Source organism: Plectrocnemia conspersa, unplaced genomic scaffold (genome assembly GCF_051122295.1).
Source record: "Plectrocnemia conspersa isolate PC_06_02 unplaced genomic scaffold, ASM5112229v1 ptg000014l, whole genome shotgun sequence".
NCBI lineage: Eukaryota > Metazoa > Arthropoda > Insecta > Trichoptera > Polycentropodidae > Plectrocnemia > Plectrocnemia conspersa.
Window position 1 is genome coordinate 6925070 of NW_028277178.1, and position 27746 is coordinate 6952815.

The 27746-nt window shown below is 28.7% G+C and overlaps 1 protein-coding gene across 1 annotated transcript; it reads left to right on the top strand.

The window, feature by feature from the left end:
- Positions 1 to 27601, top strand: LOC148226058 (uncharacterized). The gene is made up of 9 exons (XM_088203342.1): positions 1 to 170; positions 16170 to 16319; positions 17369 to 17471; positions 17910 to 18041; positions 20135 to 20387; positions 20456 to 20725; positions 22693 to 22910; positions 24841 to 24949; positions 26084 to 27601. Exons 2-9 carry the CDS (start codon positions 16209 to 16211, stop codon positions 26628 to 26630), a joined length of 1743 nt encoding a protein of 580 aa, XP_088059468.1. The 5' UTR covers positions 1 to 170; positions 16170 to 16208; the 3' UTR covers positions 26631 to 27601.
- Positions 27602 to 27746: the final 145 nt, after the last annotated feature.

Sequence of the window (27746 nt, forward strand, 5' to 3'; positions counted from 1 at the left end):
GTGTTAATCTAAAAAGCGAATACTGTTGACAACGTAGAATAGAATTTCAGGAAACTGTGATAAAAATGACATGATAGCAACAAATAAGTGAATCTATGTTGTTTATTTGCTAACGCATAAAAGCGTGCATCATTGTTTTAACACTGTACGTGTTGATAATGGATTAACAGGTTTGTTTATTCTATCTTACGCTATAATAGTAATATAATTTTCACATGTGTATATAGAGAATAATGTTTTGTATGAAGCGTTTGAATTGCTTAAGTTGAGATAAACGCCCACTTTATTATAATTTAATATCAAATAGCGAAAAAGATTTATCGTAAAAAATGATAATAATAATTAATAAACAATATCCGGAAACCTATTACTATAAAAAAATATTTTAGAATTTTGAAACGTGTTGTTACCTTACTTTTTAGAAATATTAGCACTACGCGGTTTTTACTATAATTTTGTGTGAGTAGATTATATAAAATTTTAAACCGATATACTCTCAATATTGTGAAAAACTTGCATTGCATGACTAAATAAATGATTAAACAAGCCATTATTCAGTGAAGTGTCTACAAGCTTCATGCCCTTTAAATGAATTTCCTGGTATTATGAATTGAAAAAAAAATAAGCTTTTCAACCTAACACACCTCACAGCTTTTTATATAAAAGTTTAATTGAAACATCAGGTTTATTTTACATATTCAAATGCTCCTCTTCAAACATGCGACCCACTGATAAAAAATAAGTGGCAATCGTGGCCCGCAAGGCTATAATCGGCAAAATACAGGTCTTCTAAAAAATTCTAAATCGCTTTACTGCCCATATAAAGTGTATAAAATATTTAGGGCGATCTTTGGAGGGTATTATTTTTTATATCTTGATAATATTTCTGGAACCTTAAAGAGTAACATAGAACAAATTCAATTCTAGAATATAAATTTAAAGACGTAAAATAAAATAAAAATAACTGAAATTTCAAATTTAAATAAATGGTAAATTGGTCCACAGTTTAGTCAGACACTATTTTTTATTTACAAGCGTTTATAACATTGAGTCCACAATTACTAATATGTAAAAAAATTCAACTTAAAATTTTTAATTTTTATCTTACGTTCAATTAAAATCTATAATTTCTAAATATAATCTTATAAATGAATCTATTGTATATATATGTGAATATTATTCGTAATATTAGCAAAAAAAACTCGAATAACATTTGGATTTGTCATCTATGTGAAACCTCTTCCTAAAGCTTCCTATTAGGTTATGCACCCTATTACGAAACAAAAATAATATTAATGAGTTTTTATTAAAACAATGCACAAAGAAATAAATACATTCTAGAATAGCTAATATTTTATTCAGGTCATTTAGTATATTATTTCTTTAAAATGATTAGCATGTCTTGTTGACTATTTCCTTGCTAAAGCGATCCAATCACAATTAATATTTTTTTATACAATACTATGAATGAAAAGTAAGAAATTATGCACCAATTTTTTAAGGTGAAAATTTATATGCACTAATAAACTTTTAGGTAAAAATCTGGGATTTCTACTTTTGTGAAAAAAAGGTTTGTCACCACCTATTAAATTTTACACAAAATTATACTTACAAAAAAGAGTCCCACGACAACGCAAAAAAAGTTTTGCTATTAACCGTAAAAATTATAAGCTCCATTATAAGCTGTTCACTAAATCATTTTGCCAAAAAATATATTATAGTATATTATAAAGTATATAATACAAATATATTATCTCAATTTATTTTGTACTGTTTTTTTTCCTATATTTTTAAACCTTATTTAAGAAAAAAGTTTGTTCCTTTTATTTGCTAGGCAAACGAGTCAATAGATCCGTAATCTAATAAGTAGTAACATTCATTTTTTAAGTTTCCCCTTTATATTCTAAACGTATTTTTGATTACAATCGTATGAATAAAAATTTAGTAATAAATTTTATCTGTATTGAAAATATGGGTATCTGTGTTGCAAATGAGAAAAAATATACTGTAAAGCATTTTTTTGGCATAAAGATGACATTATTGATTTTATTAGACCATGAAATAGTGTATTAATAAAATTGTGAGATTTCTTTATAGTAGTGTTTTTATCTATTGAACATATACAATTTTATAAATCGAATAGTATAAATGTGATTATAAAATATTAAATATAGTTGTACATATTTCAGAGACATTTAAAATATATTGAAATTGCTTTAATTATCACAGTATTTTTTTATCTAATATTTAGGTGCTTAATTTAAAAAATTAAATATACATAATAAAATACTTCTTAAAATTTATATTTGAGACTTTTAAATAAATATTTTTGTAATTTAATAGAATATTAACCTATTTATCACAAAACAAATTTGTTTTTTCACCTTTTAAATACTTACCTGGTAAGAAAATAGGTATTCTGAATTAATAATATAAACAATCAGTGAGTGTTAAACATTAATCAGATTGTCTTTTTTGTAATAAAATTTGCTTTTAAATAACTGTTTGATTTCAAACTTTTCGAGCTAATAATTCACATAAATAAATAAATTTGATATTTTTTTTGTTAAATGCATATTAAATATGAGCTAAAGCAGTTTATTATTAGAGAATTTTCAATACCTAATATGTACCACCTAGCTCGATTTTAATTGATCATCGCGATATTCATACTGCGAGATTAGAAAAATCTATGTAAACCTAATCTGTGATAATCTATCGAAATTATATTTATATAATAATCACAGATCTCCCAAGCTGTCTAGAGACAATAAGCATATATTTTATATTGTTCTTCCTTCTTGAGTGGCTAGACACCAAGATAAAAAAACATCATGTAGGAAACCTTCCACTTGAGGTCTCCTTTAAATATACGTATATCTTTTATCATTATATGTATTATATATTTAATGGAGGTATTCATTAAATATACATATAATTACAGTGTTAAATAGTATGTTCATTAGTCTAATGACGTACCCCGGTAATTCTTTTGAATCGTTGCCTCTTATTAGGTCATATCCTGGTGACTTCATGTTTTGATGTCGTTTACAATTATATATTTTACTTCACTTAATGAGATTTTTTTTGCAATGGTATACAAAAAAATCAAAAATTTATGTAATTCTTTCAATAATTTACTTTTGGCAAGGGTTTAAGCGTATCATATAAATGATCGCCAAATAACTTTTTCTTTGTCATCTCTTATCCATATTTTATTGTTAAGTCTGATTTGTAGAGAAAATTATTGAAGTTTACTTATTTTTGCTGCCTTCTAAAGTGTGTAATATGTGGCAACTGCAATGGTTAAGCTCTCTAGGTATTCTTGGATTTCCTTGTTCTTTTTTTTGCTTATTGGTTTTTATGTTATAATATAAATTTATTTAATTTAGGCTTGTTGTGAATAGAACGCGTATTTTTTCATTTAAATTCTTTCAACACTTCTATTTCTGATCTTCTATTTTTAAGGATTTTATTTTAAATGTTTTTTGAGCTAAATAAAGTTCATTTGTTAACTAAAAATTCACTCTTTTTATTAAAATAAAGGTATAGCGTTTTTTAAATCAAGGGTTACAATTTATTCTTTTGTTTCGAATTATTTAAGAAAAAATATTCCCAGTCTGTTTTTTATTGTGTAAGAATGGGGGCTTTTCTCTTATCCAACTTAAGTATTTATCGTAAATATTATCGGGGAGCTGCCTGATGACAGATCAAGACAAGATTTAGCTGTAATCCTTTAAGTTGGTCTTCCTTTTGGTATTCCGAAGTCCATCAGATCTGGTTTCCTTCTTCGGTCAGTTGCGAGGTAGGTTTGCATGTTGTTATCCTTTATTGATAAATTTAGTTGCATACCTTTAGTTTTAAAAAAAATAGTTTAAAAAATTTACATTTTGGTTACCTCCAATAAAAAATCTGCTTCCTAATATTTTTTTGAATTTCGAATATTGAATTTGTTTAATTGAGGTCTATATATAGCTGAAAAAGCTATTTGAAATCTGGTCTTTTTCATAATGTTTAATTAAGGATTCAATTTTTAACAACTGTGCCTTCATACGCTTTACTATCTGCGTATTAAGTATGATAAATAATTTAATTATAAATTTTTATATAATTTTTTTTGATAGATGTGCTTTAGAGATCAATATTATATTGTTATTTTTGTATAGTTTATCAGTATAAATTTAAAAAAAAACACCCATGTCCATGTGCGATTTGAACCCTAGTCTTTTAGATTAATAATCAGATACTTATACCATTTATCTATCTAGCTGGTTAAAGATACCAATATAGCAACAGCATAAAAAAATATAATTTTATATATAGAAAATTACTACATTTTTTTAAAACCTCTAAATATAATATATATATATTTTAATTATAGAAAACATTAAATTTAACTTATTTAATTTTACGTATTTTGAAAACAAGTTTCTATATTAAGATATAGCTCCCTAATGTATTAAAATGGAGATTCAATCTTATATTGAATCTCTTTTAATCAGAAGAAACGTACCTTGCAACAGAATCACGAAAAATGTGTATTCAAACCTTCATTAAACGCCTGAATATCAAAGGAAAGTTTAAATTGTTTATGGCATATAAAACTAGCAAACAAGTAACATCATTACTTTCATTGAAATTAACGACTCCATTAAAATGTGTATTTACATTATATCTATATTTATCAGTAATAAAAGAGCTTACTATACTATTATATAAATAAAATTGAACGTTTTTGCGTGTGTATATAACCTTTCGTACAAAACTCTGGAGGAGAATTGCGAAAGTTTTATTTTCTTCATTTGGTTCCACTTTATTAAAAAAGCAGAATCTTGTCATCGGAGATATCTTCCGTGAAATTGGGATGTTGAAACTTTTCAAATTACCCGGTTACTCTGTCCTTTCACATTAGTATCGATCGTATAGAAAATAAATCGTATATATAACTTAACATGTATATTTTTAAAATCTGTTTTAAACAATTTAATCTAAACTTTGTATTTGTATTGATACTAAAAAAATTAATGAAATTTTCTATATTACGGCTCACATAAATTCTTGTTCGTGTAATGCCTTCAGTATAAAATTGCAGACCTTAGCGCTAACCCTTTATATCTATATTTAAAGGCATTCTTTGTAAAGCGGTAAGAAAATTGCTTTCATGAAGGATCTTACTTACATAATGTGCCCTTTATTTAATTTTATAATTATTTCACAGCTATTAGCATAATTTAATAAAAATATCGAGATTTTAGATTTCTATACATTATATTGTACAACAAAGTAATAGTTAATGCTTGTCGCAATGAACAATATTTTTTTATATTGTAAATAGAAAAATATTTTTATAATTAATTGGCTGTGTTGATACAATAATAAAAAATATGTTGCGAGAAATAATTAAGCATTTGTGGTAATTTGACAAGCAAAATCAAGTAGAAGGTTGGCTAAAAAAAATATACTTCAATCGTATATGGCATTGAAATGTGAGTCAGACCTAACCGAGGGTACAGTAAAGTAATTAACTCACTGTTACGAAGTGTTTCTTTTTGTGATTGAGTGTGTGAAACAAAAATGTTATTTTCTTATGTAATTATTTACTCATGTATATAGGTATTTACTTTTCAATGTATTAATTGGACATTTGCAATATAATAATTTATCTTTTTCGTATATTTTATTTAAATGAAATCTATCTATTTGGACAATAATCAGTTTTTATATGTATAAATATTTCCTATTTTCTATTTTTTCACAACAACTACAAGTGCCATTAAAATATATTGATATATTTTTATTTTTATTTCAATTTTTAGTTTAATGTTACGAATGCTGAACCAGTTTATTTTTATCAGTGTTTGAAAGTCTATGACGTTAACTGAAAGTATTACTGTATCATCTTATGTAATTCAATGGTTCACTATTTTCCTATTTTCCCAGATCATTTTCATCTAGAGCTTCTTGAAATATTAATTCAGAGTAGATGTTAAATAGCAAAGGTCATAAGATGCATCCCTGTCGTACACCGCGACTTATTTTGACATCTCACTGAATTTAGTCTTAGCTTTAAAATTGAATGTTTAACTTAAATAATGCTGATGTCATTTTAATTTATTCATTTATCTTTTGGTATTTATAGAAGATTAGTATGGTAAACTAATACTAAACAAAGTACACGTCCACATTAACATCCTTAAAATGTTTACATTTAATAGATTTTTCTTGTTCTCAAGACATTTCTGATACCAAACTGATTATCACTCATGCCATTTTTATACTAAATGCATATTCTATTGTGAATAATTTAAAAGAATATTTTTACCATGGGAATCAGCTAGTTCCACATTATCGGCACTACTTTTCATTTGGCTTTTTAAGCAGAGAAATTAATGTGAATTTAAGCTAAGCGTTTCTGTATACAGTAAAATCTCCTTGTAACGAATACCGAAATAACGAAATTCTCAGTATAATGAATCATTAATTTGTTCCCGAAAATTTTTTATACAAAGTGTTTTCATTGTAACGAATATTGATCTCAGTATAACGAAATATTTTGATCCGAATTTAAAAATAACGTTACAACTTGACACAATATTTCTCCGAATTCAGTTCGTCCTTGACTTAGTGTGTGCTGGATGTGTTCACAAGTCTTCCGCCGACCACCAAACTTTTTTTGAAAAACATTTTTTAAGCAAATTTTATTAGGTTCATTACACTATCCTTAAAAATAGAAAAGGTTATTTTTATGCTGTAGTAATATGGTAATTAAAAATATATCAGCTTTCTCACATTCAATATAACGAATTTTCAGTATAACGAAATTTTTTCTTCGGTCCCGTGAGCTTCGCTATACTAAGACTTAACTAATTTAGGAATAAATTTGTCATTTTTATTTTTTTATATATAGGTGATGTTTTATTTTTGGTAATTCCTAGTGAGTTATTATGTATATTATAAACGTCATGTTTTTAAAAATCTTTTTGCGTTCGGTGGACATCCACTTTTTTTTTGGTTTTCTAATTTATTTTCGAATTAACTCATCTATTTGCGTTATTGTTAAACTTAAATTTGAAGTTCCCGTTTTCTACTATTAGTTTAGGGATTTCTTTTGTAATCCATTGTTGTTTTTACACCAATTTTGTTCATTTTAGTAGTTTTTTGCCAGCATCTGTTAGGTAGTTTTTGCGATCTTCAGGTCTCCTTTTAGTTGTAGTCCAAATTAGATGTATCTAATGTATCTATAAAAAAGTCTCAGACAAGATATCTGAGAAAAAGTTCCGAGCGTTCCTGTATTTATATCCGTGGAAGATTTATTTGTCCGGCCCTTTTCGGGGATACGACTAATTACAGAAGAATAGTGAGCACTTTGGGACTTCAGCTGTTAAAAAAATTGTTTTGCTGTATCCTATTTTAACGAAGAAACCGATTTCTTCTTAAGCGATCACCAGCTGAACTGTTATTTTTATGACTTAACAGCATAATTTATTAGAATAGTGGTTCAATCGATAAAGCAAATAAATAAAAATTAAGAATTAAAGTAAAATAACATATTAGAGAGGATTACTTAACCTTAAAAAAAGTTATATTACAAAATTGCATTATTGAAAGAATAGGAAAAATCATTAGCTGCTTTCCTCGCTTCTTTTAATTTTCCTTCAATTATAAATTAGGTCTATAATTTAAATAGAGCTGTTAGCGCTGATTTAACGTGGCACTTGAAGCGTAACTCGACGCCTGCCGCGCTGTACGCCGTCACGCATGAATCTCTGAATAATGGTGGCGATAAAAACCCGCCATAATATAGAAACACCGTCGTAAGCCTGAATTATTCTCCTGTGGTATTTTTCCGCCCCCAAGACGGCTTAACTACGCTCCATTTATCCCAGTAAGAATCAGTGCCCTCCTCGGACAACAATGCTCCATTCCGAAAAAAATGCCATCGAGATAAATGATGAGAGTTTAATGGATGACACGGACGTGGTTTTTCTTGAAGGGCTCGACTGGAGTGTAAAATGAGTTTTTTTATCCCGCTGAAAAATCGCGTAGTCCATCATATTTTTTGCCGTACAAAAATACAGGCTGATCCAGCAAAATATATTCATTTAAAAAGCAATAAATAAAAAGAGTGGATCTCTTAATTAAATACCTAAAAATACTTTTCCAATGAATATTAAATTTTAAGGGGTGAAAATATGTCTTTGTAATGTCAACGCTCCGACGCTGGCACTTTTAAACCAAAGACATAAATCCGTGTAGAATTCTCCTAACTTTAGCACTGATTTCTGTATCATAAGAATATTTTCTTTAAATATAACTTAACTGTAGATGAAAATATTTGATAATGCAATTATTTCTTTATAATTTTATTACGAATTCTATTAATATCGCATATCCACAAAAAATGTATCAAGATACCTTCGATGAAAAATCGGAAGAACAAAAATCACAACAATTTTTTAAAATTATGATACCGTAGTGCTAAAATAAAATAAGTACAAAAATAAATTAAAAAATAAAAATTCAATAACTAAATATAATGTGCTAAAAAAAATTATAAAATTTTGTTCTTAGAACACATGGTAAAGGCTTTTTCTAATTTTGATATTTCACAAACTTATTCCAAATTTTCAGTACAATCAGAAAAATAGCTAATTATTTTGTTGATCTTCCAAACTAACAGACCATAAAATTGTAAAAAATATGAAACTCAAAAGTACCAAAAAGTACCAAATAAAAACGGTTTAAAAAGACTAGTCTACTACGTACCTTATTTAAACGTTTAACGTTAATTAGAAATTGGTTAAATTGCAACGTCGTCATTCTATGGAAAATTAATCCAGGAATGCTTGTAACCTGTTTGTTTTCGCACTGAATTACTTTGTATTTGGCACTGCTTTTTGTGCACTTGTTTCATTATATTTCTCGGTTTTCATAAAAGTTTTTTGAAACTGTTAATGGACCGAAAATTAACGTCCACCCAAAAACGCAATATCGTTTATTTACGCTAATAAGAAAAAGTTTTTTTATTAAAAGATCCATTTGATACAAATAAATTAATTACTCTATTGAGCAAAGTCTTATATTGATATTGTAAATATAAAGAAGGTTTATATTATATTTTTATAGCACTTCACCTCACATTGATGAATTAATCTTAGACCTCAATATATTTAGTAAATTATTTAACTGTAGTAACAAAAAAGTCTCGTGCTTTTTATGACAACGAACATTCTAGATTCTGATAATTAAATCGTTTCATAGATATTTTATAAATATTAGTTTTAGACACTAAACTATTTTGCATATAACCATTGTAATTATAAAGTAAATAAAACACTTTTATTATTCAATTATTTGTATGAGTTTATCTGTACTAATGAATAGCCTTCCACTTGTTTATTTTTTCTGGTTCAAATAAACCATTTTTTTTCTTCTTTCATTCAAAAGAAACAGATTACTTAATAAGCTTTAATCTCGGTGAGTTTAGGAATTTAAACGGTCATTTTAAACAATACTCACAACAATGCTACTAAAAAGGCTTTTGAACAACTGCCACGTCACGTTTACACTAGTATAAACAGCAGTGTTACTAATTTTTTACAAGTCTAGAATTGTTTGTATATCTCATAAACATAATAATGCCATTAAAAAATAGAAACTGTTAATAACAGTTTATATATTATACAAAAAATTTTTAAGTCATTTCGATATTGTTGAGGGCATTTTAAAGGAATTTTGTATAACATTAAATACAGATGAAAGTAAAGCTTTTAACTTTTGCATAGCTTAAAACTTTTAGTTTTATTACACTCATGTACGAAAACTTTTAATATGTAAAAGCTATAACATATTAGCGGTTTCTAAATGTTGTTTTAATATAATACATATACATTCATTAAAGTAATTATTTACATAAATATAAATTAAATGGTATACATAAATTAAAATATATAACTATGATATATGTTTTATTAATAATACTTACACAGATTATTAAATGATATATTACTTATTATATTAAGATACCTAATTAATATTTAATTTTTTATTTCGATAAATAAATAATGAAATATTAACTAAATATTTTAATAAAATAAATAGTCTACCATTTATTAATCTGTGTAAGTATTATAAACTTAAACATAAATAATTGTAATGGAGCTTAAGATAATTGAGATCGAACTACGTATTATATATTATATAATCATTATTATTTATGTGATCTTTAATTTATCTTAATTAACATCTATCTTTTTTAATATATGTTATACATAAAAACTAATTTATTAAATTAAATCTATCACTAACTTTTCTAATAAAAAAATTGATAAATAGCTTAACAAGCAATAAATCAAATTTCAAATTAAAAGCATTAGACTATAATATAATAAAAAAAACTTTATTCATTACACTCTTAAGAAGATCTTACATTGTTTTCTCTTTGTCCTAAACATAATAATTTAACCAGTAAGCAACCCTTGTACACGTAAACAATAAACTTGTTTTCCAGAATTCTCGATGATGAAAACGATATTTTTTTCTAAAGCGCTGTATTATCACAGTGTACTACAATAAGGCAAATATAAAATATCCAGAGTGTATACGATCGCCATTTTCTCTCGGTAACTGATTTTTATTTGTTCACGAACATTACATTTCAGCAAACTACACGAAAATAAAACCGAGGGAATCGCGTCCCGCGCGAATAGTGCAAATTTATTATTACACCCCTTCGGACTAAAATGAAAATTTATTTTCCATTCCAAAAACTTTTTCGCGCTTTGTGTTTGTTCGAATCCCATTTAATTTTAACTGATGTATTATGGCAATCTAGAATATTTTACTTATTTATGTACAAATAATAAAAAGGAGAAGCCAACTCTTTCCTCAGAAAGCTATGCTAATAAAATACCAAATGCTTGCCTTGCAAATATACAAATAAGCTTTTTAAGGAACACGTGTCCGATTATACTATCAACATGCGAGCTGTAAATGTAATGCTCGTTTGTCTGTTTTGTGAGTGACAAACGAGCGTTAGTTTAGGGAGTGCCTGAAATTCGCTTTCACATAGTCGAGGTAAAGCATGCACAACACACATGCTTAATTATTATTTTTTTAAGTATCTCTGAAGAGCAGTTGCATTAGTTTTTTTATAAACTATTGTCAATTATAATTATTTTTATTTTAATAAAAGAGTAAAGGATCATTATATCTTTAATTATGGTTCAAAAAACAAGTAGCTTTTATTATATATATAGCTAATAAGCAAGCTCAAAAATGTTAATAACAGGTCAATAGAAGGTTTTTGCCAAAAGTTTTCCACCTAAGCACTCAAAAAAAATTACTTTTACGTTATCAAAAAAATAGTTAATATATTGACACTTAAGATTAATCCTTTAACAAAAGTAGATGTAAATATAAATATATCAGAAGCAAAGATATAGTTGCTCAGGTATAGCTCAATGTATTTTTAATTGTATATTTTTGTAAACAACCCATTTTTAATCTTCAGTTACCAATCAATACAAAAACAGACTTGTACTCTAAGCAACACATTTTAAAACACGGTTCATTAAAATGGCGTCTGAAAAGTGATATATTAGTGGCAACTATGACCTTTTAAATGTAATCATCAGGTTACAAAGACCACCCGGTAGATGACTTTATCAATTTGTGAAAAAACTTTTTTACGTCACCTTTTAATTGCAAATGGTTGCCACAATCCTAGTTTTGTTTTTATGGAATTAAAAAATAGAACGGCCCTCTACTATTTGCTGCCTAAGCTAAATCGTTTTTTACACTATACAATGGTATTTTTAGTTCGTGAAAAAATAATCTATGGTTCTGAAAAAGCAATTTTCTGCATTAATCAATAAAAAGATAAAATATAATAAATATATATTCTCAAAAGTAGCTAGGAATAAAAATTTTGCTTCTCAATGTGTTATGCAAGTTTATAACAGAAAATTTCAATCAGTGCTTTTATTGTAAGTGACCAATTGACCGCAGAGTTATTCGCAATCGACCGCATTTATTATGGGATGCGTTGAATTGCATTACAAAACGTATTTATAAGCAAAATAACAGTATAAATCAGGACAAATATTAAAAAGAAGTAAAATTTATCGAGCAACTTAATTATAACAGGGCTTATTAAACATATATGCAGCATCATTAGATTCACAATATTAAAAATAAATCTTCACAAAACAATAAATACGTTTATTTCCACAAGCCTTTTAAATCTACTACTTGTTTCCTATTCTTGTAAACATTTAAAAAATACAGAAAATGACTTTCAGTTCTACTACTATCTGTCTACACTGTATTTGCGTTAACACAGTCAGTTTGAGAGCTATCTATTTCAGCATTACCAACTGGATTTATTACAGTAAAATAAAGAAATAATACATTTAGTTTCATGTGGTTATTCCTAGAAGAAAATCTAGAAAAAATAGTCTCAAATCTATCCCGAAAATATTTCTTAAATATGTATTTTCAGTAAAATTTTATTGGAATACATTTTTACTAGTAGATATATAATCTTATCAGTGAAAATATAAATTGTTTAGCAGGTGCTAGTAAAATTATATGATTTCATATTTTCTATATATAGTAATATATATATTTACATCAGTATTTATTTACATCCGATACATTAATGTTACATAGAATGTGTACTTTTTGGTAAAGTTATATTTTCACTAGTAAAATTCAAATACATTTTCACCAGTAGATATATATATTTCTACTAGCCTAATTAAAATTCAGCTCATTTCAGCTAAAATGTCTATGAAAAAAATTTGATAGTTGCGAAACATCTATTTGCTGTTTAAACCCAAACCCAATTTAATGAAAGTTTTAAAAATAATTATAGTTTTAGAACTTTCAATGTTCAAAAGTTCAAAATACAAACTAAGCCCATTGATTTCTCAAGGGGAAATAAGCAGAAGAAAATTGTACAGAGAGACATCGCATCTCACATATTGCTCCATAGTTTGTCTGCATTTCGATATTACACTATGTTTTAAAAATATGATAGCTATCTTTCTAATATAAGAGAGCTGATCAAAGCATATTCAAACCGAATTTTGAGCATGATTTTATTGCTTTTGACGTGGATTTTTGACTTCTGAGAAGGGATAATTGTTTTTTGCGCTCTCCTATTGGGCAGAATTTGGTTTAAATGTACTTTATTCGATTCTCACTTGTAATATTTTTATAAAAATTTACTATAAATGCTTGATAATAGAGCGTTTTTACAGCAATGGTACGATTTTATTGCTTTTGACCTGGACTGGAAATTCACTAAATGGTAACAATGAGCAGCAAATAAAACACGAATAATTATCAAGTAAATATTATAAGTAGATATTTTTAAAAATTTTTAATGCCTAATTAAAATATTATTTTAGAAAATATATTTATTTTTATATTTATTGGGTCAACTTCTGTTCACAAAACTTCGATGCTAAAAAATATATACAATATCAATTTTGTCATTAGGCCCGGAATCATGGTTTTCCCAAGGCCCATGTTCGCTCTCGGTGGTCCTGCGTATACATACTGTTTTTTTACATACATACTCATAATAGATATAAAAAATAAAAATATTTTGTGTATTTTAACAAACAAAAGTAATAAAAGTACAAAATATTTTAATTAAAAATAAATCTAAATGGTATAGGTACACGCGGAGCACTTTGTATTTTATACACGAGTATTATATGGGTATAAAGAACATTGTTTGAGAAGCTCTCGTATATTGTAGATTAGATCGATCATTCTTTAAGAGCCTGTCTTCAATACATCTTCTCAATCTGACATGTTGCTGAATCGGTTAAAACCTTAAAACCCATTGACGTGTTGTAAGCCTAAAATCAATATCGAGTACTCATCTCGACATCAAAATTATATCATACATACATATTATATATATTAAATGAGGGGTGACCTACTTTATGATTTCGATGAAAGACCCTTTTAGATAATTTTAATCCTACACTACAATATATTTTCATTTGCCAAAATGAAAATTATCTTCTGCGAAGATATTATTTATAATGTATAACATTAAATAAATGTGTTTTCGCAAAGTGATTAAAATTTTCTCATAAACTGTAACTTTTTAATGCTTGCAAATAAACCCATAATATAGTTTGTATATTTTTATTTACATTGAATAAATATAACAGTTCTATATGTTATACTTTTCTTGAATTGCATGCTAAATTAAATATTTCTGACGTCTATCAAATTGATCAAAAACACTCGAGTGAAACCAAAGTAAATTTGAAACTCGAGCGAAAATGTCACATTAATTAGAATTACGAGAAAAGTTGGCAGAAGCTGTCACTTTACCATTAAGGCTACATTTAAATGCGCAAATTACATTTTAATGTCTTTATGAATTTATTAAATTTGTTGCATACAATAATAAATTATTTTTCATCTGAATGTTGTCCAATATTAAACATATACTTTTATATGTACGTATCCTTCATAGTATATATTTTAATATGTGTACAAGGTTTTTTTAATATCGTCGTCAAAGGAAGTGTCAAAAAGTTTCCAAAACCAACTTGTTTGATAATAACCGTTTTACTTTATTAAGCTCTCCGCCATCTTTGAGGCACTAAACCGAATTTTATTTACTAATTTAATATTCGGTGACATCAGATACTTCCCAGAATCGTAAAATCGCATTATATAACTTAAAAATGTAATATAATATTATAAAAAAGATGTTTACGTCAGGAAGTCCTATGGGGGAGACATAAACATATCACGTGACATGAAATATGTATAAAAAGGGTCGGAAAATGGTAAATAAAGGTTTTTCGCAAAATTAACGTAAAAGCTTAAAATCCTTTAAAAACGAATAATTTGTTACTTAAAAGCTTAATTTAATATAAAATGAACAAAACAATTATTTAGTACGTACTTGACAATAACTGCGCATGCGCACAAGATTTTATTTAATATTTTTCTCTTCTGTTTATTATATTTTAAGCTCAGAGCTTAAAATTTTATTGTATTTACATAAAAAATAATATATGCGTATTTTATAAAATATTTATTTGTAGATAAAATTAAATTATTTTCATGTATACTTTATTATTAAAATGTGTTGACCGTGTTTTTTGGGCTAATTGATACCTATTTTATTAAATGTTAGATATTAATCAGCTTATCATTAAAAATGTGTATACAATACAGTGTTATCCAACTAAACATTACATATGTATAACCATATATCGTATGTGGGTTTGGGTCTAAATCCCAAAAACCGATGGTCTGACGGTCGAAATCCGAAATGACCGATTGCTCGAATCCAAAATCTCAAATCGCCAATAGCCCAAAAGCTAATATGTAATATTTAAAAAAATATTGTACATTATGAACCTTTATAAAACCCATTAAAGGTTATCGTATCAATTATATGTTTAAGATAACTCTTTAGAATTAGATTATTATTACAATTTTTTTTGCAAAATCTATTTTATATACTAATTTAATATTAATGTATTTAAATTGTATATTAGTATCACCATAATTGATTTTTTTTCTTTTATTAAATAAATATAATAATTTGATTTATACTTATTACTGAAGTATTATATTAGATTTCTAGGAAATAATTGTTTTTTTGTTTTTAAAGTGCGATTCATATTATATTTTGGTGGCATTAGATTCGGTTTTATTATTATATTTTTATTTTGGGCTGGTTATATATGTCAAATATTTTCTTTAAAGTATTAAATTGAAGATAAAGAAACAAAAAATGCTCGTAAACTATACAATAGTTTTGGATTGAGTACTGTTAAAAATTATTGTGCCATGAAAGTTTATAAAATGAGTTATGATAAGTGAAAGAAAATGTTCACCTATTACTTCCATTCAATAACTTTCATGTCATCTAGAATATTCTCGTCACTGCCCTCTTATTTTTTGCGTAATAAATAAATCGATTGACACAGATTGACAGCTTTCATTAGTCAAGAGTTGAAAAGAATCTGCACGTTTTCAATGTCATTGCTGAAAATTCAAGCTTAAACAATGCAAACACGTACGAAGCGTTACATTTTACAACCTCTTAAAGTTTAAAAAGCACCGTAAAAACAACTTGTAACACTTGAAACTCTATTATTATTTTTTTAATTTTTCAGGTGAAAAGTAGTGCCACCGTCTGAGGCGACTAAACGGCCATGCACGCTGGCGCGCGGCTGGGCTCCCAATGGACCGCTCGCCGCAAGCCCTGCGTACAAGGACCCGTGCGAAGGGCCCACCCGGCGTCCGGGGCTACTTGGAACGTTCAGGTCGGCTCATAAACCCTGAGGAAATTAATAAGCGACAGCTGTTACTTGTACTATTATACATACATATATACACACACAGCCGCAGGGCTGACCCTAAAGGTCAAATCTCATTCATAGCGATTATCCGATCCCGCATCGGACCCTTGTAACAGACCGCCGAGTGATCGTGAGGTCAAGACAATTGCCCTGGGTTTATGGGGGCAAGCCGCAAAAATTCAATGCCGCAAAGTAGTGATGAAACTTCATACTGATTGATGTATTTAATTTACGTTTAACATATTTTGTATTTTCCTTTCCTTATTCTTGAGTACCAGAGTTTTTGCGCTTGCAAACTCTCCTCACGCTAATGCCATCCAGTGCCACAATAAGCATTTTAATATTTTTTATTCAAGTTATTCAAAATATATTATAAAAATGCTACCTAATTCTACAGCTAAATCATTCTTTTTAATATTCAACTCTTTATGCATAAAACCAAGAATTTATAAATAGTAAAAAAGTTAATTCTCAGGGGTATTTAATTTACAAAAATGTTTTTGAAAACGTGAGGTAAAAAAATAATTACACAAAAAACTTTTTTATCATGTAATTTGTAAAGTACTCAAAGCACAATACGCAAACTTTAAACTGCCTCATTACCCTTAAATATTATAATACACACCCTCAAAAGCAAACACACAAAACAAAGTAAACTTGTTATCGAAAAATATAATTAGACTTGCGCGCACGTGCGCCACTGAATTTTTACGACTTATGAATATTTTATTATTTACGTAGAAATTTTATGAAAAATAGTCTCGCTTCACGCTCATTTTAATATTTATATAATAAGTTATATAACAAATTTTATTATTTTATACAATAATGTTTCTCAGTGAACCCGAAAAAATATCATATTACCGAAAAATCTGTCGAAAGTCAACCCTTTTCGTGTGGAAAATTATTCAAATGAAACGCGACAGAAAAATCTTAAAACATAGCGTGTATGAAATATATAATGAGAACATTCATCATTTTTATTTTCTTAACGTGTATTTTTTAAAACCCAGGTGGTTCGAGGTAAAGTGACTTCAAAGTGCCTCTGGCACGCCTGCAGAGCGCTTTCTTTAGGATTACTTCTAATGGTGTTGGGAGCTGCAATGGCTACTATAGGTAATATCAAGCTATACGTTCTATTATATAAACTCTTTGTGCAGGCTTGGCTCAAAAAAAGTACCGCCCTTAATTATTATTATATATGACATCTAAAATTACATCAGTCATGACTTACATATTTATTATATAAATAATCATTATTGATAGGTGGTTATTATATTTTATTAATATTGTGTTATAAATATTAAATTTTATATGTCTTTATTTTATATTTTCTTACAATATATTTTAAGATTTTTATTAGAATTCGACACCAGGTCTTTCAGATCAATAATTAGAAATTTATACCACTTGTCGTTCGTTTGATTTATTTGCGGGTTTATTTGTAAAAGAAAAGAAAATTAACAGATAATTGTTTAAATATGCGTTCATATTTTTTGGGCCAACTTATAAAATAAATATATTTTTAATACAGTTGTTTTAAATACTTTTTAGGATATTATGCCGACCATCTATCTATAGGGCAAGAACTACGCGGAAATGTTTCCGTGAGAGTGAAAAACGAATCTAGAGGCTTTCATCTCAACAATTTATCTTACGCTGGACCAATCGTAATGGGTGTAGGAGGTATGTACCTGTAATAATAAATCTCTCTTTTTGTTCCTGCTTTCAATATCTTTGAACTAGGCATACCTATAGATAAAACTACGTGAAAATATTCTATATTATGTAAAATTCAATGATAATATCGCAAAGATAAAATAGACATACGTTATTAAAGTTGACACTAAATGTTGTCAATTTCATCATATCTACAAGTTAAAATAATACAGATGCTGTAAGAACATATTATAATTTAGAATATTATTTTTTGTAACAGCAAAAATCGATTCTAGTAAGGAAAATGTTTATTTTAATTATTCATTTTCAACTTGATGCCAAACAGACATGTCATAATTTATTATGTTAAGACAAAGTGTATTGTACAAAGATTATGAAATGATTTGATCCGAAGACTTCAAGGGTCTCTGAAATATGTTTGCTATGGATTTTAGGAGCAAATCTGGACTAGTATATCTAAAAAGAGAAGCGGCGGCTTCTGCGATCTTCGTTGGTCTGAAGTTGATTCGACCTCCTCTTGGTTATAGTGCAATCAAAAATTCGGATGCCTAGAACTCTGAAATGGATGTTAAAATGTGAATACCAGTAAAATAAGTCTCTGAGAAGGTCTTAAAAGAGTTCTTAAACGAAGTGTATAAGAGGATGTATTTAGAAGAACAAGTGATTGCCTGCATTTTTGCATTTATATTCATGACCCAATCAATGGTAAACTTTATCGTTCGATCATTTCAATGAGACAACCAATAAAAAATGTTGATTTTTTTAAAACAAAAGATTGAACTGATAAACATGCCAAACCAAATGCATGGGTAATCTTCTCTCAAGTTGACGGATATTTCAATCTTTTGTAATTTATAACGTGAACTTTGCGACTTACGCTGTTAAAATATTTCACACAGTGATGACAAATAAAACTTTGATTCACTTGCCGAATTTCTATTTTTTATAATTAAATGGCATGAATTAAATTTTTACTTTTAAATAAAAGATAGGTTTTTTGCATATTTTTTTCAAAAGTAAGTTTCAACCATCAGCTGTTGAAAAACACATTAAAGTTAGCTGTATTATATATAGTAAAGAACAGTGAAATTTTTTTTATTAAATATTCTGTTGTAACCTAACAGGTGTAAGCCCAATACGTTGCAACTAGGTAAATCTGTACCAACTGAGTAGGTCCATCAGATATAATGAATTCCTACAAGTAGGTATTAACCACCAGACTAAAAGTCTGGGAATCGGTGAGATCTATAATAATAATTGAAAATTATTATGTGTAATATAATTTATAACTAATAAATGTCACTGCAGCTAGGGCTGGGTTTTAAATAATAGCGCATTTTTTATAAATAAAAATTCGAGTGCCTCTGCGGGGCTTGAACCCGCAACCTCAGAGTTACTAGTCTGAGACGTTACGGACTACGCTATCCCATCCTTAAAACATACGCTGTGATGTATGTCCTCTGTTGCAAAGGCAGGCTCTCTGCAGCGCAGCAATATGTTAGGACACGGATTAGAAACCTTTCACAGAGCTATATTATATACTTAAGGCAGAATTAAGTCGATATTCTCTGTGTGGTATTGTGGCCTCTGCAGATGCTATTAGAGCACAGACTCTTTAAGACTTCTGGGGATCGTACTTGAGAGCATCCTAATACTGCTGTTGAAACCGGTAGTTTTAGTTTGTCCCTTCTGTCAAAGGGTTTGAGATGTAATTTATATGTATTGAAGACATTTGCCACTATTATATTTTCTCGTCTGTATGACACATGTCAGCCGCCACAATCACGATTAATTTTCAATTTAAAATCTGTAAAAAATAAATTAGCTAAAATAAAAAACATTTATTGTAACAATATTTATTTTCACCTTATATTGCGTCTTAAATTTACAATATTTTTAGTTTTCTAAATAAAAATATTTTTGCCCTAGCTTTATGGTACCATCAAAACTTTTAAGTTTATGATTACAAATTATTTACTCTGAATTTTAAAGTGGCAACTTAATTAAAATCCAAGATATTCTTTTAACAAATTTACGTACAAAAATTTTCACCTAATATAATTCTACTTAATATTAGTAATCATGAATATTTGTTTAAGGTTTCATAGTAGTAGCTGCATGTGTGATGACTTTCGAAGCCAGGGATTCAGCTGCTAAGGTCATGCCAGCAAGACTAAAAGGCACTATAACTACCATTCAAACCAGACAAACAGCAGCAGCCAGAAGAAGTGCAGCATCCCAAACTGGACCCACCCGTTGGGATCATCATCTTGGCGTATTTCGCTCTTCTCCTTCGTCAGCCGACAGGAGAGCCTTAACAGCTGCCTTCTTGCAATTCTCACACCATCTCAGGTACAGCCTAATCGCATAATATATAAACAATTCTGTAATGAACATATAATTTTCACCATAATTTTCAGCGAGAATCGTGTCATTGAACCAAGTCATCGGACTACATCTCAAAGACCATTGCTAGCTGTTGGTAGTCTATCTCCAGCCAATCCTAAAAGAAGCATTTTGAGGTGCGGATCGGTGCCTAATTTAGGAGGCAATGGTAGGAAAGTCGCACCAGTGCCTCTTCGTGTACCACAAAAGAAACCGGCACTTCGATCAGGATGTGCTCTTCTGAATCCAGCTATTCTTCCAAGACAAGCCCTCTCGGTTGATGAATGTCATGTCAGGAGTGTCAGGTATATAATTTTTTTGTATTTTTAAAAACTTCATAAAGATTAAATTTTATTTAATATATACATATATAAATATATATATAAAAATGTTTTAGCATTAATATATTATTAATCAAATTGATTGCTATAAGTATTAAGTTGTTCGGCAATAGATAACAGAACAAAGTCTGTTTTACGATTTATATCATTTATATTCAGACCTTGTGATACGTGTGTTGTATGTAGTATCAAATTAAGCACTAAAATGCTCAAACCCTTTATTTATTCAATCCCTTTTTATCTTAACTTTCCCTTTCTGATGGTACTTTTCTATTATACGATACACTACCTACTTTTCTCGAGTTGGTTCCATTTCCATATATAAACATTCTTTCGTTTAATTCTCTTATCTTTTATTTCCACTTCTGTATTCAGTTTACTTCTTTATAAATATATATATAAAGATATTCAACTGTATAACATTGCTAAAATCAGATTAATCTTTTAATATATAGGTACATTTTATTTTTTTACTTAACAGTCACATGTTTTAATCGATAAGTTAGTTGTCTTATGCTATAAACCAAATTGTGTTCAGAAATTGTTTTTATTAAAATTTTAAATCTGTTTTTTTTTAAACTTGTGAATTTTTAAAATTACGATAGTTATTTTTTTAATAAGCCGAGTAGTTTTTTTGAAATAGTGGACACAAAAATAACACTCATATAATACATATATATAAACATTAATAGTATAATAATAAATTATTTTTATTTGTTGCTATTTTTACACTTCTTTTGAGCAATTTTATTTTAGTGTTTATATTTTTTCAATTTTATTATTATTACAAAAATATTTTATATGCCATATTTTTATTTTTTGGTCAAATCGTTAAGTTTGTAGGACAAAGCTTGTTGTTTAATTCAGGCGTTTCGAAACTGAGTTTTCTCTAAATTCTAGACGTCAAGCTAGATCAAGGGATGCAAAGAGAGAAGCGGTGGTTTCTGTGATCTTTGCTTGTCTGAGTTGAGTCGGGCTTCTCTTAGTTGTAGTCCAACCTGAAAACATCTCAGATGAATTTTGAGACGAAGCGTTTGAAGTTCAGTGTTTTTGGTTGCTTGCGCTTCCGTAATCCATACCCCGCCTTCACAAAGGATTTTGCCAAATATTTTTTTTTTTTTAATAAAGGTCTGGACCATATATTTCTGAAAACGCCACAAAAAATAATACGTATTTATTTATGTTAGAAACTATTTTTTTTTTTTAAATATACAAAGAAAATTTAATCGAATAAAAAAATATTGCATTGTAATTTAATTGTATATTTTTATTGATATCATAGAAAAATGTTAAAAAATATATTTTTAGCTTTCCGAAGAGTAGAGCTCGACTCGACTCGACTCGACTCTATATTTTACTTTCCACCTCGTCGCTTTACTATTCCCACTTTTGTCAACTATCGTTATATTCTTTATTCTGTGGTTACCATACAGTTGTTTTGACCACTGTTTTTTAGCTTTGAATGCGTTAATTTAATAAATAATTATAATGTTACGAAAAAACGCTATATAATTAATTTGAAATAAATAAAACTTTTAAAATGATTATTAATCACAAAATGTATTTTATTTTAATGTATAATAACTCATGTCGTATATGTATTTGGTTAGTAGCTTATGACGATTTATATTTATGGAGGTTTTCATATCACATTTTGGTTAAATCGCGATTTTTTTAATGGTTGATTTAAAAAGCAGATGTTTAAATACTACTTTCTTATTTGAAAACAGGAAGTATCAAAAAGAATCTCAGCAATTTATTCCTAAAAACATGTTGCTCCCCGAGAGCACCTTATGCCATTTCAATGTGTAAGGGTGTGTATATGACACTTTTGACAGCGAGTTTTTGTACTATAGTTTATATGAAGAAGTACCTTATAAATTAAAAACCTCTTACTTCACCCAACTCAAATTTTACTTTTATTGATACAGATACAGCAGAGAATCACTGGCGGGTTCCCAAGGATCAATGGCAATGGACTTGCACTTGCCCACCGACGGCCCTGTGACCCTTCGTGTCCGTGACCGCTCAAGGACAACACCAAGGACAAACCGTTCAGTAATGCGTTCCCTGACAGCCAGATCGGACACTGCCAGGAAACACATGCTAGCTAGACAGAAACAAATCATAGACGACGAAGAGCACCACGGTATGTCCACAAAACTTTATACCTATTCCTTTTATTGTATATATATTTATCGATCAGGCGATAAAATACAAGATAGAGTATTGTTATTTTATACATATCAAAAAATCTATAATATATACATACATTCAGTATATATTTAAAATTCCTTACTATACAGCAAAGCTTGACATGAAAGAGACGCTAACTGACGAACACAGCACGTGCAAAAAATAATTTCGTCATGATTTATATACTTTAACGCGTTGTTGCAAAACTGTTTATGTGCACATAAACAACGTGTTGAGTTAGCGCCTCGGGGAGCTTTGTACATATGCTTGCTGAGTAACGTGCGATGCTTTAGAGAATTAAATTTTGGACTTTAAAAATAATAATAATAATATATTTATAACGTTAAAGGAAAATGGAAGTTAGTTATATTTTGCCGATTTGTAAATTGTGCTACTGCTACTTATTTTCAAAATTAATAATTTTTAATGTTTATAATATATTTGCATATATAACATATGTTAAATAATAGGAAAACAATAACAGGATTAAAAAAAATTGCCACAAAGATAAAGAATTTATATTTTTTATTGGTTAAGATTTTAGAGATCATAGATTTTTTTCTAAACACAAAACACTTTTCTTTTGACAAAATAAACAATCGTGTGTAATCGTATGTCTTATTTATTTAGTTTATTATAATTAAAATATATTTTACATTAAAAAAATTCAAAACACATGTACCAAAACCAGCTTGATGCAGTGGCGTAGCTATGGGGAGCGGAGAGGGTGGGCCGCCCCGGGCGGCACTTGCTTGGGGGCGGCATATTCGCGATGGAATTGTCTAGTGTGGTTCTTAACTCTGAATAAACTAAAATTTATGTAAATCTACGAATAGCAAGAGCTTTAAGAAATGCTGATTTTATGACCCTGCAAAAAAATGTATGGGTAGGGGGCGGCAATTTCAAGGATTTTCCCGGGCGGCACATATCCTAGCTACGCCACTGGCTTGATACATCTACTTTGACCTTGCCTCCTATTGTGAATTATTTTCAAAAAACACACTCAAAACAATAAATAGCAATGACTTAAAGGAAGGTAATTACTGATGCATGAAAGCGCTTCAATATGGATAACTTTGCTATCGATATAAAAACAAAAATGTTATGTAAAATCAAGACATTTTTAAATGTTTAAATCAAGTTAGTTATTTTCTCGTATAAACAGTTCTAATCTGAAGAAAAATCAAAAATTAAATAGCTGTAAAATGTGTGATATTCTGTGAAATAAATATAGATTTGCAATAAAAATAAAAATAACGACTAAACATTGTTTAAAAAATTATTTTTATCTAAATAATAATTATTTGATTCTTAAAATAACATTAAAGAAGATCCTACATATTTTTTATTTGAGCCCTAATTAAGCTTATTAGGGAATTTTCACGACCATATGAAAGCAACTATAATGGTTTCGTTTATAAGGAGCACCCGGGAGAAATACATTATTGAAGTAATGCTTAACAATACTGATTTTGACAAGCACTTTGAGAGGCACTAATATTTGCTCTTTAGTTACTACTTCAATACCACTTCAATGAGTACGCAATTCGGACTCGACAGGAGTATTCCGCATTCGACATTAACGGCATATTTGTATATAACTTGTACAATAAAATTACCATATACGAAAAGATCCACTTAGCGTCTCAGTGACTGATAAGTCACACTACTCTAAAATAAATTTTATTTTTGTGGCAAAAAATAAATTATTACTCTTGTTCCTATTTTACCTGACACTTAATTTTAATGTGAAATAATGCAAAAGCAGCGAAGCGGTTGCTACTATTTTTAATTTAAAAATTAATTCTCTAGGTTATATCGATGTTCTCGTGTAAGAATCTCCTTTGCCTCAGCATTCTTTCGCTTTATTTTTACTATATTAGCACAAAACACAGAAAGAAATCGCGACACACACTCATGCAGTCCTCGTCTACCAAGTTGCCAAAGAATGTCCACACAAGACAGTACTGGAAGCGCAGTAAGCGATTACAGGTAGAAGATTGAGTACTTCTGTGTGTTTGTTATTTTATTTTATTTTTTATACATGTAAATATAAGGTCAATCCCAATATAACACTAAAAAATATATTTTTTTATGTGTTCAGATCATGTTATATGGGGGTTGACTATATTCCTTATTTACTCTTATTTTTACGCATGTAAATAATTCTTAAATTAATATTAAATTATTAGTATAATAAACAAGAAATACATTTATTAAATAAATATAATCATGTCAATGATAATAATTAAAATACGCATGAATATTATTTAAAATATATTTATTTTTCATTAAAATTATTTTTATTCAAGGAAAAATAGATTAAAATAAGTATGTTAGTGTTATTTGAAAAGTAGAGATACCAAACTTATAATTAACTTATAGTAATTATGGAATACCTCGTTACTAATTTTTTTAACATGACCATCATTTGGTGAACCTAGAAACGAATTTCTTAATTCCAACGTCTTAGAAGTCTTGCATCTGCACTCATCTCACGCAAGCTTTAGATACTAATTATGGACGATTATGGACGCAATGCTTAATAAAACTTTGTGATCGTGAAACACCTATAAAAACATTTGTTTGATTTTAATAACAATGGATAACTTTTGATTTTTTCTAAATCATGAACGTCACTTATATTTGCTTAAAAATTCCTATATTTTGCCAATTTTCAAAGTCTTTGTCATAAACAGAAACAATTGGTAATATCAGTAGTAGTTTTTTACATAAGAAGCAGATCACTCGTGGAGCAGAATTGACACATACTTATAAAATATGCTACATGCAAACAAAATATCTTATTTCTACTTTTGTCTCATATTTTCACTTTACGAATATCTTTTTGCGATGCAATGCTTAGGTTGCTTTTTAGCGTAACAATACATAACTTAAAAATATACTAAAAAACACAGCATACTAGAGCAAAGATTTATTAACATAATTAGACAGTAAATCGAATCAAATCACCATTTTTTTTTAATTTTGCATGATTGTGTATCTTAATTTTCTATTCTTAATTGTTTATGAGTTATGTTATAAATATGAATGAGCTACGTAAAATATAAATCTTAAAATATAAACACTTTTTTTAAATTTAAAATATTATTTTTTTATATACAGAAGAAGTTCCAATGCTTCCGACACCATTTACACTAGAAGAGCGAGATGTCGAGATATCAATGAGAAGACCAGATCTGCCAGCACTTCGCCTCATCCGAGGCGCTCTTACCAAAAGCCTCCAGCCAGCTTGGACCTCAACTCTTCGTTTCCTATAAGTGAAAACGATCCTTGCGATATGTCACCAGATCTGGCCTCAAGCGAATATCACACAGTCTGCGAAGACAACGCAGCTTCTACGATTTCCAACAGCAGGGTGAACCCCTTGAGCTCTGAGGACAGTAGAGATTCTAGATATTCCACGGAGACTGGCACTCTGCACACGGCTGCAGAGATGACTACCAGTGAAGATTGTGTCACTGATTATGACATGCAGACTGAGACTATCTCTACTCTTACTGAGATAGATGACGATTTGACTGACGACATCACGCCGACTTTTGACAGTGACGTTATCAGTTCTAAGGATGACGATAATGACGCTTCTACTGTCATTGATGTGGGCTCAACGAAAGACAGTATGTGTTCTTTGACAGCCAACGTTGAATGAATTCATAATGGCAAATAATTTTATATACATACATCGAGTTTGTTCTTCCTTATATTTGGACTACATAATCCCAAATAAATCTAGAGCAGAGATTTCCGATTTATATATTGATTGTAACCAACACTTCAGATTCTTTACATAATCGACTCTCTCTCTCTTAAGACTTCAGAGAGTGTAGTGCATGGTCCAATTACTGCAGTCTCTTTGAGTTGGCCGGCAGATAAAATATACTCTCCAACTTCGAAAGAGAACGGTCAGATAATAAATCTCAAATGCTAATCGTGAAATATCTTTTGAGTGTTAGTATACTAGGATTATTGCTATGTTTTTTAATAAAGATGCAAAATCCCAAATGTTCGTTAGCTGATAACCAGATTTTAAATTAAAATATTTTTTTTTGTGATAATAATAATACATATAATATAATTAACGATAACTGTTTATGATTTAACCTTTTTTAAATTTTCTTTACAACTTATCTCAGTTAACGGCAACTACTCTGGTGGCGCAGTTTTATGAAATGCAGTTGTTAGAGCTGTAAATGGATACCTTTCTATGAGTCGTAGGAGAGGTACTGACCGCCATTAAGCAATCAGCATCCCTCTATAGAGTTCTGTAAAAGGACCGCTGATTGCCTAAAGCTTAGCTAAATCGGAGTGTTAACCTTTTCTTTTTGCGTGCTATTTATTGGATTTTTGTGGTGCTGGCACCTTAAGAAGCTTCTAATGAGCCTAACAATTTAAGGGCAGAGCCCTGACTGTAAACCCAACTTCTATGTGTTTCTTGGAAAGCGACCCAGATGTGACTCTGTTTTCATTAACACATGTTTTGTTTTTTTTATTGCTGCCTCACATTTTTAATGGATCTATATCACATGTTAACCGCTACTAAGTATTGGTTATATATTTTTAAAAAAAATGGCATTCCATAGATCAAATATACTGTTGTAAAAAATACTTTTTTCCCTACAACTTCAGAAATCACTGCTCTAAAATAAAAATAGTTTATTAAAAGTTAAATATTGATTCCATTGACTATTTGATTATTATACTCAAAAGTCACTTGACCTAACAAAGCTATCAAAAGTGTAAGGAATTGATTCGATGGAATACTTTA

Bases quoted from the DNA above. Each gene is read 5' to 3' on its own strand.
- LOC148226058 (XM_088203342.1), top strand. From the start codon at position 16,209: ATGCACGCTGGCGCGCGGCTGGGCTCCCAATGGACCGCTCGCCGCAAG. The intron at 20,388-20,455 runs GTACAGCCTAAT...CATAATTTTCAG, and splicing joins CAATTCTCACACCATCTCAG to CGAGAATCGTGTCATTGAAC. The intron at 20,726-22,692 runs GTATATAATTTT...TTATTGATACAG, and splicing joins TGTCATGTCAGGAGTGTCAG to ATACAGCAGAGAATCACTGG.